Raw genomic sequence first — 19,525 nt, 5'->3', positions numbered from 1 at the left:
TTTCTTTTTTTTTTTTTTTCAATTTTGTTAAGGCTAACAACCAATTTAAACTTAAGATATAGGCGCATGAAGTTTGTGACTGTGAATCAGATGAATTTAAAGACATTCAAATCTTTGTAAAGCAACGAGAGATTGGAGACTATAGGTATAATGTAATATTGTAGGCTCATTACCAAAGACACTTGAGGAAATACTCCTAAGATATCTAGCACTGTTATGGTAGTTCTTGGTCCACAGACTATCTGTCAATTTATTATTTTGTAAATAAATGATTTTTCGTGTTCTCTTGGTAGCATGCCAATACTGAAACTCAACGGTAAAAGCAGAGATGAAGAAAAAAAAGACAAAATTTCAATTACCTGCTTTATTCTGCACAAATCTTCTACCGCTTTACCAGTTAAGAAGGTCATTGAGGTAACTTTATTCTATAACAGACAATTCAAAATGGTTATACTATGCTCCTGCTCAGAAGATCTATAATAATGCCTTACAACCCACGAATGCCACATTATTGCTCTGCTGTGTTGTCAGTCCTAATTGACTCCATACCATTTATCGAACTAACTACATTACCTATAACTCCAGCTATCTCTTTCTTACAGACACTTAGATTTTAATATGTGTGGGAGCTCACATGTGACTCGGTTTCCATCTGGAGTCAATTCTGACTTGAAAAAGTCATTTGAGTTCAAGCTTGCCTGCTCTGCCTGCATCCTTGACAGCTGTGAGAAAGCTCTTATCAAGCCCAGGGAAAGAGCGATTTGTCCACGAGAAAGACCATATTATCTACTAAGACACAGACTTGGAGAATGCCAGCCGAGGGCACACAGACAGAAGTAGAAACTGCTTGCTCAAGGACAGGGACAGACCTGTGGTTAGATACTGACTGACTGTCTATGCTGTACTTTTTTCTGTTTTTATGTATATGCAGGCTCTGAAATAAGCTCACGGGTGGTTGGTATTCACCAATAGACCTCCCGGATCTATTATGTGTTTTTTGTCTCAGTTTCTTACAACTTCGTACTTGCTTCCAGATATCCAACCTGACTTTGCTGAAGCAGGCTCCAACATATGTGCTTTCTCAATTTGACCTTTCTCCCTTTAACCAGGTTCTAATCATTCAATTCTGTATCTTCATGTAGTATTTTTAACAATTCTGCTTGCTCTATTCCCCGTTTTGGAAGCACATGAGAAAGAAAGGTCACATAGCTAACAGGTATTTGTGGGTGTCCTGATGACTGGATGGTTTTTGATAGGTCATCCTAGTAGGTTGTATTCTATTCCTTTAAAATACTTGTCAAGTGAGAGAAGGCCACGTTCACACAGGATGTAAATATTCAACAGTACATGTGCTGTGTTTCAGTTCTGGGGACAAGTCATCCTGGCACTAGAGTTAAGTAGTTTTATAAAAAGTACATCAAAAAATAGACTAACAGTAACTCCTCCTGAGTTGCTTACTATGGATTATTTATGTCAATATAACTCAAAACAAAGGCTCACTGGTGGGTAGTTTGGGAGACAAAGCAATATATTTTCTCAAGGAGCATATTTCTAACATAGCTGTCTTTTAAAAGGAAGCAGACCTTACCTGACAGACTAGATTTTTGTTTTTTTCATAATGATTATTGTTATAACTCTATTTAATAAATACAGAAATCCAATTTGATTGTAATAATCACTGTGAGGGGAAGTATGTCCTGGTGTAAGATGTACTATGAGTCAAAGATAAATTTGTACTGAGCAGTAAAAGCTAGTCAGAAATGTCTTGACTTTTTCTTGTAAGATAAACTACTTATACCCATCGGAAAATCCTGCTTCTAAAGAGGAAATAAGCTTATGCTATGTTAGCTTGGGCCCCTTTTCTTATTTGTCACCAGGGAAGCATGGACTAAGGAGCTGGCACTTGGTATGGATGGTAGGTTACTGTACATGGCTTGTAGAGGGAACTAATGTGGTTGGCTTACACCCAGGTTAGTTGAGATAAACCCCACTATTTTCATTTTTTTCAAGAAAATAAATATGCAAATGGATGGGTACAGATCAGCAACAGTTCACAGAAATCCACTAAAACCATCTACTTTGAAGTAAAAATTCAAAGAAGTCTCCTTCCCGAAGACAGAGGATAAAAGAGGTAGTCTATCTAGCAGCTGATGCTGTTTTCTGGCTCAAGTAAATAAGATTATTTTCTATCGTTCAGTGCCTTTTATGGAAGAATGCTTCAATCAGCTGAAATGCTCTATGAGAGAGATTAGGCTAGGAAGAGTGTAAACCATGACTATTTGAATTAGTTTAGAGACCATCCACCTCTAGCCCCGATGACTAAGGTGTGAGGAAGAAGCCTGTAACTAAGTATACTGCGGTCACAGCATATCATTAGGGTACTGCAAACAGACAGAATAAAACAAAAATAACCGAAAACTCAGTGGAAAAAAGGGAGTAATTTTTATGTCAGAGTTATCATCTAAAGAGAGTTTCTCTACTGAGTCTTAGGATCTGGGGAACACATTGTAAAGGAAATTCTAGGCCAATGAAATTGTTTAAACAAGTGCACAGAGGTGGAAAAGTCAAGGGTAGACCTTATTCTTGTTCAGTTGTAGCCATGGTATATTTGTGATCAGATCTCCTTTTAGAATTTATATCCCAGTGTTTCCAGCCATATAAATCTGTTCTTAGATTTAAGAAACATTTGAGGAATATAAAAATGTTTGGTTGGAGAAGTCCCAAGAGATACACTTCTTTTGTAAACTCAGAAATGAGGATGTGTATGTACATAGTATAAAAGAACGAATGAATCAAAAATTAAATTCCCTCTCTTACCCCAAGATCCCGGGAATTGTCCACATGAACAGATACATAACGGGCATTAATTCCTTTTACACAGTTGATAGTGATGTTCTTAGTTTTGTTTTTATCTTCATCTCCTGATTCCCAAAAGGTTTCTGTGGAGCCATCTGTTAAACTGCCAATCATGGCAGGTCGGCTTGAAGTTTTTATGTCAACAATGCTGGTCAAGTCCTTTAAGCACATAACTACACATAACTCCTAACAGAAAGAAATGTAAACATTCATAGTTTTAAAAATCTTTCATGATTTAAAAACAAGCATTCAATAGTAAATAATGTAATCAAATGGTGTATGAATCACTTAACTACATTCCCCACTGTTAACTATCAGAAGAGACACATGAGTGCCTGACCTGGCTCATGGCTTCAAAGCCAGACTGTATGCTGATACTGAAGCTCTCCTCACTGTCCCCATCGTCGGACTTGGACAGAATATTGTTAATGTGATGGAAGACATTGCTCTGGTGAAGGAACTGATGATCGGACTGCTTGAACTTGAGGCTCCAACATCTAAAACGTATAAATAATATACAAAATAATTATTTTCTAGGAATATCTAAAAGTTCTCAAAGAGGCTACTTCACTTCACATTAAATATATCAATAAAAATGTACATGCTTTTTATTTTTATTTAGTAAAAGAATAACACTGAAAATTTTCAGAGAATAAAATCATGGAAACATTTTGTTTGTTTTGAAAAATACAGGTAAGTTCTAAAGAAAGTCTATCTATTTAAAATATTAAAAAAGGGCAGCTATGGGGGTCAAGGCACACAAACAGAAATGAGTCTCCTGTGAAGATCAGCACTATGCCACTCTAGCAGATTTTGCAATGTTATCTGGGTGGTAATTCTGTAACAATTACTGGGTATAACACTTCTTACACTTATGAGGATGACCAAAACACAAAAAAGAAAAAAAAAAACCCAAAAATCAAACCTGTTTTCTAATGGCCTTATCATTAGGGATATGAGAAACCCAATCTTTCCATCAGCTTATTTGCTATATTTATCATGGAGCATTTATTTATGTCTACAGTCAACAATTTAATGCCAAATTCTCAACAAATTTCAAATTAAAATTATGTGATATACTTAAGGTGGTTTTAACTGGCCTCACATACTAGAATCTAGAATCTACTTTCAAGCCCCATGGCCCCTGTTTTGTTTTGGTTTCTGAGATTTTATTTATATTTTCTCTTTTGGTCCCAGAGAAATAAAAGAAAGGAGAGCAGGATGATTACAGCATCATTTGGGGTTACTAAGAAGGGCAAACAGATACTAGCTAAAAAGAAAAAAGGTTATAACTTGAGACAAGCCAAGGAGAATCCCTATTTCCATTCTTTGCATCATACCATTTAAAAATTTCTTTCAAGTATTTACTACTTTGCATATTCCATAAAATCTTTTTTGTATTAAAATATTTTGGTGCAAAATTACCTTAAGGCCATCTGCTGCAGTGAACTGCCACTGGGGAGGGACATCATGAGATCAGAGATGGTCTGAAGTAAACGGTGAAATGTATGTGGCAAAGGGTGTGCAGCTTCGCCTGCAATTACTATATCTGAGAGAGGATGTTCACACACTCTTGTATCCTTCTCCTAAATTATAAATGGGAAATGAGCTTATCAGCTTGTATGCTGGAAAGAACAATTTTTATAAAGAAAGTTAAATAAATATAAGTTCTATGAGAGAAAATTGGTAATGTAAGTTACAAGTAATATTTTCAAACAAATGAACATTCCATATACACATCAATTATAGTATCTTTGCATATCATTAGAAGATTTAATTCATGTGTATATGCATGTATCTGTATATGTATGTATTTGTACACATATGTATTTTGTGTATATGTTTATCTATTAAAAATAATACACGTCTAGAAGTCTGGGTATTCCTAGTTCACAGAACTTTTTATTTATGTGCACTACACACTAACAATTTGTAACAGGGATCATGACTTATTATCTATGTACACAACACACAGTATTCTGGTCGATTGTATTCTCGTGAATGAAAATAGCACAGTTTACTCATCTGTCTACATCAGAATAATCACTTCGCTTGTTTTCTTTCTTTCTTGTTTATTTCCTTTCTTCCTTTCTTTGAAACAATCTCTATTCACATAGGAAAGCTCACAGAAGTATAATTACTAATTTTTAACATGAGTTTATACAAGTTTTGCCAAATTTTTCTCCAAGAGGCAGTTACCACACAGTGAACACAAATTCACTTGTTTCTTTATTCTGTTGTATTCTAATGAGTACTTATCAAATTTTTTGAACTATGTCAACGAGCCCAGTAAAATACAGACATGCTTTTGCTACTTTGCATGTCTATTTAAGTAAGAACATCATACAAGTTCTAGGTTACATTATCTTCTTCTGAAGCATACTATGTTTTATTCTCTAGCAGCCCATCTAGACTCAGTCAAGGCGAGGCATTCAACCTAGTTAAACCGGTTATTTTCATTTTTGCTTTACATTTAGACACTGACTGTCCTGCTAAAGTGTGTTTCCTATTTCTGGGGCACCACACTCATCCTACTTGATGTTAGGCTAGACTGGGAATCTTTCCAGCTTTAGGTTCCTATATAATAGTGATGCTATTTGTAATACTACAGTAATATACATCTTCTTGATTGTTTTGTGATAATGACAGTCAATGAGAAACCAGCTTAGTCAGCATCTTTGCCAGACAGAAAACTTTCACCAAGTATGATAAACACTTTGCTCATACTGTCACTGTATTGCTGTTCTTTTTCAGACAAAATAATATCAATGATTTCATGTAAAACATTATACTATTCTACCAGAACACATACTACTTGGTTCTATAAAAACAAGAAGTTATGGTCATAGACCCATGTTTATATGGTAGGCGCTAATTGGACTCTGGTTGTTATTAACAACAACAACAACAACAACAAAGAGGGCCTAAAGCAGGAAGGGAGGTGGAGGGGTGGCACTGGAGGTAGTTGGAGGGAAGTAGTGGGAGATGGGTAAGGTCAATATACATTCTATAAATGTATAAAACTTCCAAAGAATAAAATATATAATTAAAAAAGGAAAATATGGAATGAAAAAGAACAAAGACTCACTTGCTCTGCGTTTTCTTTATTTGTTTTATTTTCTTCATCCTCATCTTCCTCTGATTCTACTGGAGAAGGAGTCAGTGCTGCCACAAAGTGCCAGAGAATATCATGCAGAGAAGTTGTCTGGATGACGTTACAGAGGAGCCAGTTGAATGCCTGAGTAAACCAATGGACAAGATAGAGGGAAACGTGAGATAAAATGCATTTATCATTATTATTATTATTTTTGAGATAAACATGCTAGAAAACTTGGTTCTCATTTTTCTGAAAGTACACTAAATTTAAAATAGTTATTTCTGGTCTTTATAACAAAAAAGCAACAAGAAAATACTATTTACAAAATACAATGAAAATTCTTTATAATATCAACCTATTTTTTTTTCTTTTTTCTTTTTTTGGTTTTATATCAACTTATTTTGTTCAAGGCATGTTTTCCTAACCCACATTTAAAACTACTATAGAATATTTTATAAGTTTTACACAAGCAGCTATTTCCTTAAATATATCATTTCTAACAATAAAGGTGAGTGTGACAAATTACTATTACATTCATGTTAAAAAGAAGAAACATTTATTATATATAGGTCTTGGGACTCTGCATCACTATTATTCCATAAAATGGAATCCTGATAAGCTATTATTGGTAAATTTTTAACTCAAAAGTCCCATTAATTTTCTTTACATGATTATTATGTCATTTCATTCTAGTGAAATGCCCTAAATATAAAAAAGGTTTAAAAGATAACCTCGGATTCAAGTAATAATGTTGTATAGAAATAAAGATTTAGCATATTAAATATAGAATTCTAAATTAATTTATTCATGAACCTAAACATTTTATTTGATTGAACATGTTTTTTAAATTAGGCCCATGACTTGAATCTGACCAATGTGTTTATTGATTAAAACAGTGGCAATGTTAAATAGGAATGCTATGTACTTGTGCAAGAAATCAAATAACTCTGTTATTGTTTTGTACCTCCATAGCAAACACTCGGCAAGCAGACTTCCGCAAGGCCTGCTTCATTGCTATTTCAAGCCCTTCGAGATCATGATGCTGTATAACGAAAGCTAAAACTGGCCACTGGAAATTTCGCTCTCCTTTGGAAAGAGAGCTGTGGGCTGAGATTAGCCGAGAAAGTTCAGGTGATGGATGTCTCAAGAGGGAGGACCCAACTTCTAAAACAGAAAAGAAAATTAGTAATTCATAGCTAGTATATAACGAATGTATTATTGAAATTGAAACGAATGTAAATATTGAAAATCTCTAGCTTATTCGCATGATAATCCTTTGTTTCCACACATGACCCAAATCCTAACAACTTCTATTAATGGTAAGGAAGAAACTCTAACTATGTAATTCTTACTTTCTCAGAGCTATATAATTTCTCAGAAATTATGCTGAACAGGTAGGTTTTGAACCAGGGCTTGAATAAAATTCATGCTTCCGACAGCACTATAATAGCTAACTAGCTGTATTCTGCATGAAATCTACACCTCATGTTCATCATTTCCCAAAAGACTGAGCAAAAGTGTTTAGTGTTAACTGTCAACTGATCCAATCCAAGAACACCTGGGAAGGGACTCTCAATGGGGAATGGTCTGGATTAGGCTGCCATGAGGGTATTCCCATATGGTATGTACTCACTCATAAGTGGATACTAGCTTTAAACAAAGGATATTGAGCCTACAGTTCATGATCCTAGAGAAGCTAGTAATTAGGTGAACCTTAAGAAAAACATACATAGATCCTTCTGAAAAGTCGAAATAGACAAGATGGCCTGACAAAATTGGGAGCATGGGGGTTGAGGGAGAAGGGAGGTTAGAAGGGGAAGAGATGGGAAAAGGGGAGAAAAGGAGGAGAACTTAAGGGCATAGAACTTGAGTGGAGATGGAGGAAGGACAGAGATGAGAGCAAGGAAAGAGATATCTTGATTGAGGGAGAAATTATGGGATTAACAAGAAACCTAGCTCTAGGGAAATTCCTAAGGCCCTAAATAATAGAGGAGAGGGTCCAAAACTGGCCTTGCCCTGTAGTCAGACTGATGAATATCTTAAATGTCACCATAAAACCTTCATCCAGCAAGGGATGGAAATAAAGGCAGAGACCCCCATCGGAGCACTGGGCTGAGCTCCCAAATCCAGATGAAGAGCGAGAATATGAGCAAAGAGGTCAGGACCATGATGGGTTCACCCACTAAAAACAGTCTACCTGAGCTAATGGGAGCTCACCAACACCAGCTGGACTGGGAAGGAACAAGCACAGGTCCAAACTAGTCCCCCTGAATGTGGCTGACAGATACATGGCTGGGGCAGAATGAGGGGACACTGGCAGTGGCACCAGGATTTATCTCTACTGCTTGTACTGTCTTTTTGGGATCCTGTTCTTTTTGGATGGATACCTTGCTCAGCCTAGATATAGTAGGGAGGGCCTTGGACCTTCCACAAAGCAATGTGCCTTACCCTATATGAGGACTGGATGGGGGTGGGGTGGGGAAATATGTGGAAGGAATAAGAGGAAGGAAGGGAGTGGGAACTTGGATTAGTATGTATAATGAAAAAAGTTTGTTTTCTTATAAAAAATAAAATAAAATAGAAATTTTCTTAAGTGACTTAATTTCCATGGGAAGGCCTACACTGAATGTGAGCAGAACCATTTACTGGGCCAGGCCCAGGTCTGAAAGAAAAGGCAAGAGAGAAAGCTGAGCACTAGCATTCGTGGACTAATCCACTGCTCTCTGTTCTTGACTGTGGAAATAATGTGACTAGCCTGATCAACCAATAAATAAAAAACACTTTTCTCCCTGTCAAGCTATTTTATCATAGCAACAGGAACTAAAACTAAAGCAGTATCTCAATACAAACTCAAAGATATTTATTGAATAAGCCTACAAATTGTTTAACTATGCTCAGTAATTATTTTTTTCTGGTGACCTTTAATATTAAAATGCATAAACCAGTATGGTAACATGTTCCTTCAATCCATGCACTTGAAAAGCTGAGACAAGAGAGTTGCAAGTTTGAAGCAAGCCTCTGCAATACAGTAAGTATCTAAAAATAAAATGAAAAAATTCTTATAAACTACAATTACTCCAGATTACATAAAGTAAGAAACCCATAAAGAGTTATTCATATCGCTCAAGTTTTCTATCTATTCAAGGTAATGGTGCCTGGAAGCATCATGTGCTTCTGTGGATGGTGAGAAATAACCAAATGCTGAAGCACATCTGGATCTGCTTGTTACAAGGGCTGGTGGATGGGATGATAACAGCGATATGTGTGGGTGGGTTAGCTATCTAGTAAGTGAAGATTTTAAAATTCAACATATTGAATAAAAATTGACTGATCTAAATATTTACTCTCACTGAGATACAAAATGTAGGTGTGTTTATGACTGGGTCAGATAAAAGTACAGTCTGTCACAAACTAAAAACCAATACACTGCTTTTCCTGTCACTGTTTTGACAGCCTGATCTCTCAAGCTCTTTTCTATTTTTATATCTACCAGTGTCTCCACTGTTAACTCTTCTTCTAGGGATGGCTTTAACTCGTGCAGGTAAAATGGAATGCTGTTTGTCATATTCAGAAGCGACAACCGAGTATGACCGCTGGAAGACAGTCCTCTTCGCCAAGTCAGTGTCGGTTATGGGGCTGGTCTCCAAACTGCAGACACAAAAGAACACGGTAAACACTGACAGAAATGGAGCAAGTGCAGGGCAATTATGCTTACTTTATAACAGTGGTCAGACACTGAAAGTCCATGCGGGCTCTGCAAGCATAGAATACATGTGGTACACAGACAAACATCCAGCCAAACACTCACACAGAATAAAATCTCAAAAGAAGAAATGTAATCTTTTCTAACAATGTGACATTTTGACTGATGCCAGAACTGTATCTTAAAACTTACATTTTTTCTTAAATCCTTTGCATTTTAAGTGAAAAAGAAAAGGTATCAAAGGTCCTGACTTCTTTGCTTTTAAAAGATTATTTTTCTTATGTATATGAATATTTTGCCAGCCTGTATATTCATCATGTGTATGCTTCTGGCTAGAGGCCAAAAGAGAGTGGGAGATCTACTAGCACTGGAGCTACAGACAGTTGTGAGCTACACTGTGGGTGCTGGGAACTGGATCTGGTTCTCTGCAAGAGCAGCCAGTGCTCTTAACAGTTGAGCCACCTCCCCAGCCTCCTAACTTAAAATTCAATGTTTGAAGATATTCAAGGGGGAAAAAAAACAGGCAGGAATAATACTAAATACACAAAATACAGAGAAATGATATATAAAGTAAACATAAATAAAATGAACCTTCATTCGTTATTTGGATACTTGAGTATTCTATTAGGTTTTACAGTCTTGGGAAGGTGTGCTGTCAAAAGTCCATATGGCTATACCAGAGTGTAATCAAAGGTGAGAGTTATACTTATCTGTGGGTATGGAAGAATAAGTCTTTAGAATACAGTTAGAAAATATACTGGTTTAGTAAAGGGGGTTCTCCTGTAGGACCCATGATCTCTTCAGTCACAGGTAGTTGGGTAGTTTTACAGTACCAGCAGGAGTACCCTCCTACTGAGCAGGCTGAGACAACCGGACAGCTGTGGGCTACCTCCAAGGTAATGAACAGCTGTAGGCTATCAGTGGCTGCTGGGAGAAGGAGAAACAGTCTTTTCAAGGTTTGATCTTTTCAAGATTTAACTTTCATGGAGATGAAATTTAAATCAATCCTAAATGATCATCCTTAAATATACATACATATAAGTAACATTAAATGGACTCAGGTGGGATGGGTATGTATGTATGCATGTATACATATATATATATATATATATACATACATATATAAAATGATAAACAATAATAATTAAAGAAGGGGTGATGAATTTGAGAGGGAGTGGGGGCAGTGGAGGAAACAGACAGGGAGAAAGAGTCTTTTAAACAAGGTTTTCATTAATTATTTGATCTTAGTTTATTAATCATTTTGGGTTTGTAATAGAACCGGATTTAAAAACAACAACAGACTATGGCCACATATGCATTAATGTTATCAGTTTTTTGTTTTCAAGTATGTCTGCTTCAAATATGTGACATTAGATACCTTTCTTGGGTAACATTTAATTTGTTTTAATACTTCAGAAAACATTTAATGTTTTATTCTGATCCAAAAATTATTATAAAAAGTTTGATTTCTACCTAACTTTCCTTTTTTAAGATGATTTGGTTTTCTTGCTCAGATACTTTGTTGTTTGGTTGTTCTGAGTTTTAGTAACTTAATATCTTTACTCTATTTAAACACCTCACTATAATTGTCACAAATTTTTGCTTTGTTCATAATGTAGTGGTTCTATACATTTCTAACTAATTTCTTAGTTTTAGGATAGTGTTGGTTTGACATTTGGTCTGTCATTGTAGCTCCACAATTTATCTTCTTACTTCATCTGGGTTCTTATCTGATTTCCACATTTGAGCTTTTGTTTTTATTAAATTTATGTCATAATTATCTTTTTCTATTATAAATTACTTAGAGGAATTTTCTTCTCTTCCTTCAGGTAAATTTTATTCCAGATTGTTTTATTTATTATATGATAAACCAGTAACTTCATTTCAGCGAGTAAACTGTTTTGTTTCCCAGCTTCCTCTGATAAAGTAGTATGGATTTTCTTTCCCAGCCATAATTGATACACATGTTATTCCTCCCAGAGAAAACACAAGGCTTTACTTTACATAATAAGGCAGAGATTGCTGTGTGGAAGCAGTCCCCGGGACCTTAGCCGCACACAGCTGTGGCCGTAGAGATGGCACATACTGGGCTTTGTATGCCCTAGTATAACTAACAATGTACCTATCAGTTTAGTGTACTCCTACAACTATACAGTACAGAACAACGACATATCCGAGTAAGCATGTTCTTGCTCTTCAGCAACGCTCCTCCTTTCCAATGATGCAGGTTCACATTTGTTATTCTTGTGAAGAGTAACACGTCCACAGTTCCTGAAGCTCAGGGGCCATCTAAGCTCACCTTTGTCCATCCCGTCAAGTCACACTGATTTGTTTCACACAAAATAGCTCCTTCAGCCACCTTCTTCATGACTGCTGCCAGTGCACTTCAATTCTACACATCTAGCTTCAATTTATTAATACATTATCAGCTTCTTAAATGACACTGTGCTACTCTGGCATTTCTGTCTTGTTTTTCCTCTCAAAGTTCCAGTGGTCAAGTTTCTCTGTGCAGTATGTTAACCTGAATCCTTCATTTTTCAGGAAGCTGTCTGTCTGGTGGTAACAATAGAGTTAAATGAGAAGGTAGAGTAAACAATGATCCAAGAGGCTTAAGATTTGTGATTCATGCTCTGAGCCATTTCTACCATGGGTCTAATGCTGCCTCAAAGTCAACTTTCCCTCCTCTGACTTAATGTATCACTCAAAATTATAGGCTTCAATATAATCTTTTCATTGTATCATTGGTTGATCTTTTCTCTCCCAGTTGTTTGCCTCCCATCAAGAACTCTGTTCATATATACACTTTCATATCTCTCTAACAGTTAGCACAGCTGATTCAATGTTCCTCCTGAGACAGAAAGCTGTATAAAAGGACTAGAAGACTATTCTTTTATAGTTCAGCCTTTCTTTCACCAAACACTTGTCACTCAGAAAGACAGAACTAAAGTACCTTGGTGGCATAGACTTCATATTGCTCTCTGGCTCTTCAAATACATTGGGACTTGCATCAGGAGTTACTGATATGTATGGGGCAGGGACAGATGTTGAACGCAGATATCTCATTTCATCCTGGAATAGGTTGTCATCTTGATAGCCCACAAAATTTTCATGATGGTGCCTGCATTAAATTAAACCCAAGAATCTTAAGAGTACAGTGGTAATATAGATCTTCTGCATTTTAAATCTCCTTTAAAAACGGCAAAGCAGGACATGCAGGTCTACAAGTAGGGGGAAATATTAAATAATCACAGAAACAGACTAGTAGAAATAAAAGTCTAATATTACTTTCTCTGTACCACATATATCCCAAACTCAAATGGAACTCATTTTCTTTTCTTTCGAGAACATTTCCACCTTTCAGTTCTTGGTGAATGATCCCACGGACTATCCAGGTGCTTAGGTGAGAATATCTGTGTCAGACCAGACTTAGGTCTCAAACATCACTAGTCATGCAGGGTAATCATAACAAGCCTCCTTTTACACCATTCTCTCTTCTCATTTTATATCATCATTGTCATAGTCCAGGCTAATATTTTTTTTTGATGGATCGTTGAAACATTTGCTTTCTTGGTAGGAATATATGTATGTCAAATTTGAAAAAAACATAACTGTAAGATATTCCTTGGGTAAGGGTGTGTGTTTCCATTCCCCAGAGAGCGAAGAATGAAACCTCCTTAGATATGCCATGCTGGTACCTTCTTTTTCTTCCCATGGTTTACAATTTGATTCCCATTTGACATTACATTTCTTTATTTATTGTATGTGTGTGTGGAGGGTATGAATGCAAGTAAGGTGCACGTGTGAAGGTCAGGAGACAACGTATGTGGGAGTCAAAGTTGCTTTACTCCTTCTACCATGTGGGTCTAAGACTTTGAACTCTGCTCTTGTTAGGCTTGGTGGGAAGCAACTTTATCTACTGAACCATCTCATCAGCCCACTTTGATTCATTCTTTCTCAAACCATAACAAAATATTGTTAACCTAAGATAGCTCAAGATATGTTTGTATGTGGCATGTCTGATGCTTTCTTCCACATCTTCACAGTTTCACATTTGCTTTTCCTTTTCAATTTGTCCTATTTTAATGAGTATCAACAATTTTAAAGCCACGTAACTTTGCCATAAAAAGACACTTTTTAATAGAATGACTGGCAAGCCACAAAAGCTGGCAATATCTAGAACTTCATTTACCAGTGAGTGGGAAAAATATCTAACTTTGGAATCTGAAAGACTATTTTGTAGGGTTAGTATGCAACCAAGACAGTGAATGCTGCACAGTCCAAGTCCAGTGGAGTAGAAGAGTACACCATCAACAAGCATTTCTCCATCTTGAATTAAATCCTTTGTGCAATTTCTGTATTAAGTTTCCACATTCCAAATCATTAACTATTTCCCCGTTTAAAATTCTTCCTTTGTTGCCTCTGGTTACAGGGGAATCAGCACGAGCTACAGAGTCCCACGTTACCCAGATAACCATTTCTAGCAGTAAAATAGAATGAGCTCTTACTGCAGTCTACTCTGCTAGAAATTGTTTCTCTCTCTCACTTACCCTACGGATTTCTATTTATCAATCCTGCAAGACTCAGGTAAGCATCTGACTGATGTAGGGTGCCCCTCTGTATGCTGTGAATGTGCTTTATTATTTATTACCATTGGATAATAAAGAAGCTGATTTGGCCTATAGCCAGACAAAATAGAGCCAGGTGGGAAATCCAAGCAGAGATACAGGAGAAGGGTGGAGTTTGGTAGACACCATCCAGCCCTCAGGAACAACATGCCAGAACATCACTGGTAAGCCACGGCCATGTGGTGATAGACAGATGAACACAAATGGGCTAATTTAAACATAAGCGCTAGCTAGTAATGAGCCTGAGCCACTGGCCAAACATTTATAAATAATATTAAGCCTCAGAGTGGTTACTTGGTAACTGGTGGGTAGGAGAGTAACCTCCAGTTACATCTGACCCTTGCTCGGGGAAGTGTTTCATAAGTTGCTTAGGAAGAAGACTCAAGTACTCTATCAGTTCTCTCAGCATCCTATAATACTTCAATTTGAATACACCTAATGTGACACTGTGAAGGTCTGAATGACATGTCTATCTGTCCACCACTGTTGAGTATAGTCAGGACTTTATGTATTCATTTCAGTGTCCTTGGTACTCAGCTGGCACTTGTTTAAGTGTAAATAGAATGAATAAAGAAAAGACTTCTATAGGAAACATCAGTTTCTTTCCTCTTCAGCATTTCTGCCTAACAGACTGAGACTGAAAAATCCAAGTCTTACTCCCTAGGACACGGTCTGTATTAATAGTAACAGAACACACTGACCAAGTGCCCACTGGCACAAAAGTGCACTCCACTCCCCGTCGTGTCAGCCAGGGCAGCAGAGAGAGCAAGCTCTGAATGTTTGTTTCCTGTACACTGTCTGCAGCACTGTGGTGTGCAGAGCAAGTCTGAACCATTTTATAGTATGATAGTAATTGTCAGAAGCTGTAAATCCAAAGGTAATCACAAACAAAAACAGTCTTATTACCTAGCTAATGTCTGCAAGTAGAGACAAGGCATTTTTACAGGAAGGTCCTCAGAAACACCTTCTTTCACAATGGGCAGCTGAGACTGGAATGGCTTTGCTGGATGGTAACACAAGATACTTGGTTCTGCCGCACTGCTCAGGGACAGCAGGAAGAGGGCATTGGCTTTGATCACCTGGTGTGCTTCCATGGTGGGCAAGGCACGAGGAGTCTTTACCTGCATTGGCTTTCTTCTAGACTGTTTGACCTGGCAAAGAAAGAATTGAAGTGACTGTTTCCTGCTTATATCTAAAGAGATAATTTCTTAACTTTTGCTGTTTCTAGGAAAAAAAGAAATGAAAAGACATTTTAAACAGTGATAGTGATTGCTGAAACAAACAATAAAAACTCAGCAATGGGGCACTTGTACGGGGAAGCTTCAGCAGAAGTCTCTGCCCTGGTTTGTCACTAGTACCAATGATCTCACATTTCCAGGAGTCCTATGATGAGACTGGATATAAGGAAAAGGCAAGAGAGAAAGAGTAGCAAGGCAAAAGGGACAAGAAAGAAGAGTGAAACTTTTCCACATGTGTAGTGCAGGAGGCAATAATAAAGAATGACATCACAAACATTTGTCAGCATTTGTCAACAAAGCATTTGTATCCAAGTTATAACTTATTTTTAAATCAAAACCAGTTTTCTTAACGAATATTGAATTTGTATTTTATTTTTTGTTATATAAGCTGAATTTTAATATCAATGACATGAAATTAACTAATGTAATGATGATTATATATTCCTATAAGTTACATCCATATCATGACATATATAACTTGAATGGAATAAAAAATACCTTCTCCCTTGCAGCAGCCTGCTTTTCACGGAGGTATTTTTCTCTACAGCGATCACATACGAGGTACCAAGTGCTTCCTCCCATTCCCCCATCACCACAGTTACCAGCCCAGCCTCCACAAAAATGCCCAATGCTATTGTACCCTTGTCCGCCAGCGTATCGGCCACAACCTTGAAACAAACATAAGACATACATTTAACATTCTTAATGTAATCCTTACTACTTATATACCAACAATAGATGCATCTTTCCAAAGTAAGCAAATTCCTGAAGCAACTTTGTAATTTTTAAAAAAGCTAGTACTTTAGAAAAAGCAGCATGCTTTTTTTTTTTAAATCTATCAATTAAAAGATGCTCAAAATGTTTGAGATATTCTGTTTTTGGATGAGCACATTAAAGAAACAGGGAATATGAGTACTTATAGATTTATTTAAGGATGTCAATAAAATATACACATATAAAAGACTGAATGTTTCAGAAATCAAATATCTGCAATACCATATGTGAAAAGGAAAGAAAATATTGATACTTGAAGTAATTTTTAGGATATTAATATTTGAAAATATTTACCTAACATCTAGTCCTCTGATAAAACTAATAATACCTATATAGGAAAATCTCCCATCACATTCTGTATAATCCATTTAACCGATAACTTTAAAACAGGGTTCTAAATTAGACCTTCTGATTTAGAAGAGATAGAAGTGTGCCCTCTTATTTAGACATGTCATTGTGTAAAACCATCATGTCATACTTTGGGTAACACATGAAATTCTTAAATTTCAAATTTGCTATACTTCAATGAAATAATATTAAATTTCTTGATCACAGTATTATGAGAATTTCTCTATCTCCTTAAATAAACTATTCATGGCAGTCTATGATGTAAGATGCTATAATTTTGGGCAACTGTTTCCCTATACTTTGATATAACTCAAATGAAAGTGGTCTAGATTACTGAAACTAGAGCACACATACACAACTACATTTCTTACCTGGGTGCGCTTGTCTCATGTGATAGGTCACGGGGTATGGATGTGATTCTCCACACAGCTCACAGATAGTATCTTTTTCTGGTCCTCCTACTGCCAGCTGGGCCATTTCGCCAAACAAATTGCCCCTTGGCCGAATTTCTGTCTTTTCTTTTTTCTTTTTTTCCTTTTTTGTTTTCTTATTCTCTTTCTCACACTCTTTCTTTTTAAGGACTGCACAGGAACCTGGACTTGGAAAAATCATATTCTGGGAAGCAGCTTTGATTGTAGCCAAAGAGATATCTTCCCAGAAAGCCACTAAATGCTGTAATGTTAAGGGAAGCGGAGACTTAGACTTCATTGTATGGTGCATGGACATTTCAAAAGTGGCTTCGGATTTTCCATCCTCACATTTTTCATGTAGAGGTGGCTCCTTAAGCATGGATAAGACTTTATTTTTGTTGATACTACCCATCTTAGATATATCTGGTCCATGAGGTGCAATGTTAAACATATTTAGAGCAGATGATATTTCCAAAGAATGTCTATTTTTTAACTTTATTTCCTTTTCCTCTGGGGGTGGTTGGCTACTCAAACTGCTTCTTATGGGAGCATGTTCTTTGGAAAGTTCAGGATTAAATTTCAGAAAGGAGGAGCAAGCCATTGCATCATGTACTATGCCTTCATGCCACAGAAAAGAGGCGAAGACAGCCCTGGCACACTCAGCAACAGACGGAGACATGGCTTGCTTGGCTGGCTCTAAAGATTTGGCCCCATCACCTTTGAAAAGAAAATTAGATTTTTCTTTTTTGGGCCTGGTGTGTCTATTAGCACATTTCCGACTGACCTTGGGGGATGCTCTCATTTCCTGTTCATCTTTCAGGGGCGCTTTTCCTATGCTGAAGTGAACTTTATTTGAGCTTTCATCCACACTCTTAAATTCACTGCTTTCATCACAACTGCTGTCGGTGACGCTGTTTGTTTTTAAAGTACTTGAAGTACAGACTTCAACTACCTCACTGTGGAGGTTTTCCTGTACCACATGGGGAGAAGGGGCTCTGTTTTCAGATCCAGGGGAGTCTTTTGGATCCTTTGGTACTGGTTTTGGTTTTGGTGATGTGGATCGCCCTCTTAATGGTTCTGTGAGGGGCATTTTCTTCTTCCGGAGGGTATCTGGATCAAGCGTATAGGAGTCTGACTTGGAACGTTCCCGAGGAGGGTCCAGCTTTGTCTTAGCAGGAGCTGTGCTTTTCTGAGGTAGATTTTTATCCTGCGGTGAAGAGGAGCGTGGAGAACCAGCACCAGATGGGCTAGACCTGTTAGCTGGGATAGTCTTTGGCTTAGGAGATGAGGACCTAGACCCTGGTCCTGGGGATTCAGATCTAAAGCTAGAAGACATCCTCCCATCAGACTTCAATGTCTGCAAGGTGTTATGGTTAGGGGACAGTGACCTACTATGGGAATCTGACCTCAGCTTTGCAGCATCGGATTTTAACATAAGGGATTCACTAGCAGATAAACTTTCTGTCCCCCTTGGCTTCTTCTGATCAGCAGTAGTCCGGCTCACACGCCCATCAGGTTTAATTGATCTGCTGTGTTTAGAGGGCAGCTCTGATTTTCCTGATGTAGAGGCTGGTCTTGAAGATGTTGAGACAGTTCCTCTATCACCTGTATGATCCATTTCACAGTGAAACTTGTTAATAAAATGCAACTTAATGATAATTTAATCACTAAATACTAAAATAAAAACAACTACAAAATCTACATTACTTATCATATACAAAACATGTTAAGAATAAAATAAGAAATATATTTCATAATAAAATTATACAATATCAAAACACATACAATATATGTATGTTTATAGATGCAAAACAGATTGAATAAGGAGTACTTATCCCCCAGATGAACTATTAGTGATATATACAATCCACAGTCCTTTTATAACTAATTATAAATTCATCAAGAAACGAAAAAGAGAAAAACCACTTTAAAAACTAAAAAAAAATTCTCCATATGAAATAATCAAGTCAGATATTCAGGAGAGTGAAACGTGGCATACTTTAATGGTATAGGTGTAGGATGATGCTCTTGTACACTGTAAATATTTGTCTCCTGTATTGGTTTAATAAAATGCTGATTGGTCAGTAGCTAGGCAGGAAGTATATGTGGGGCAACCAGACTAGGAGAACTCTGGGAAGAGGAAAGGCTCAGTCAGCAATCACCAGCCAGATGCAGAGGAAGCAAGATGAGACTGCCCCACTGAGTAAGGTGCCAAGCCACATGGTAAAGCACAGATAAGAATTATAGGTTATTTAGGTTGTAAGAGCTAGTTAATAACAAGCCTGAGCTAATAGGTTAACCAGCTTATAATTAATATAAACCTTTGTGTGTTTTGTTGGGATGGAATGGTTGCAGGACCAGGCAGGATAGAAGTCTCTGTCTATACATAGGTCTCATTGAACAAAGAAACTTCATACAGTTAGGCTAGTAAAGAGCTTGTAGAGGAAACATCTTCATTTCATGTTTTGATTAGA

The 19,525-nt window shown here is 37.0% G+C and overlaps 1 protein-coding gene across 14 annotated transcripts in view; it reads right to left on the bottom strand.

Annotated features, from left to right (window-relative positions):
* Nucleotides 1–19,525, bottom strand: part of Mycbp2 (MYC binding protein 2) — a 233,109-nt gene that overhangs the window by 28,451 nt on the left and 185,133 nt on the right. For 12 of the 14 annotated variants that reach the window (XR_005283020.1, XM_038310598.1, XM_038310607.1 and 9 more), the window contains 11 exons: nucleotides 17,013–18,656; nucleotides 16,018–16,187; nucleotides 15,188–15,432; nucleotides 12,607–12,774; nucleotides 9,444–9,601; nucleotides 6,918–7,117; nucleotides 5,945–6,094; nucleotides 4,282–4,442; nucleotides 3,197–3,353; nucleotides 2,818–3,042; nucleotides 360–425 (listed from right to left, as the gene is read on the bottom strand). Coding sequence is in view for 13 of the 14 variants with exons in the window: in XM_038310598.1 (XP_038166526.1) it covers nucleotides 360–425; nucleotides 2,818–3,042; nucleotides 3,197–3,353; nucleotides 4,282–4,442; nucleotides 5,945–6,094; nucleotides 6,918–7,117; nucleotides 9,444–9,601; nucleotides 12,607–12,774; nucleotides 15,188–15,432; nucleotides 16,018–16,187; nucleotides 17,013–18,656 (3,344 nt within the window). In the remaining variant the exon portion in view is untranslated. The remainder of the gene's footprint in view (nucleotides 1–359; nucleotides 426–2,817; nucleotides 3,043–3,196; nucleotides 3,354–4,281; nucleotides 4,443–5,944; nucleotides 6,095–6,917; nucleotides 7,118–9,443; nucleotides 9,602–12,606; nucleotides 12,775–15,187; nucleotides 15,433–16,017; nucleotides 16,188–17,012; nucleotides 18,657–19,525) is intronic. The other 2 variants (XM_038310599.1, XM_038310602.1) reach the window with 1 other exon arrangement.

The sequence above is a fragment of the Arvicola amphibius genome, chromosome 13, assembly GCF_903992535.2.
Source record: "Arvicola amphibius chromosome 13, mArvAmp1.2, whole genome shotgun sequence".
Taxonomy (NCBI): domain Eukaryota; kingdom Metazoa; phylum Chordata; class Mammalia; order Rodentia; family Cricetidae; genus Arvicola; species Arvicola amphibius.
Note: the sequence above shows the minus strand (reverse complement) of the source record. Positions and strands in the feature narration are given on the sequence as shown.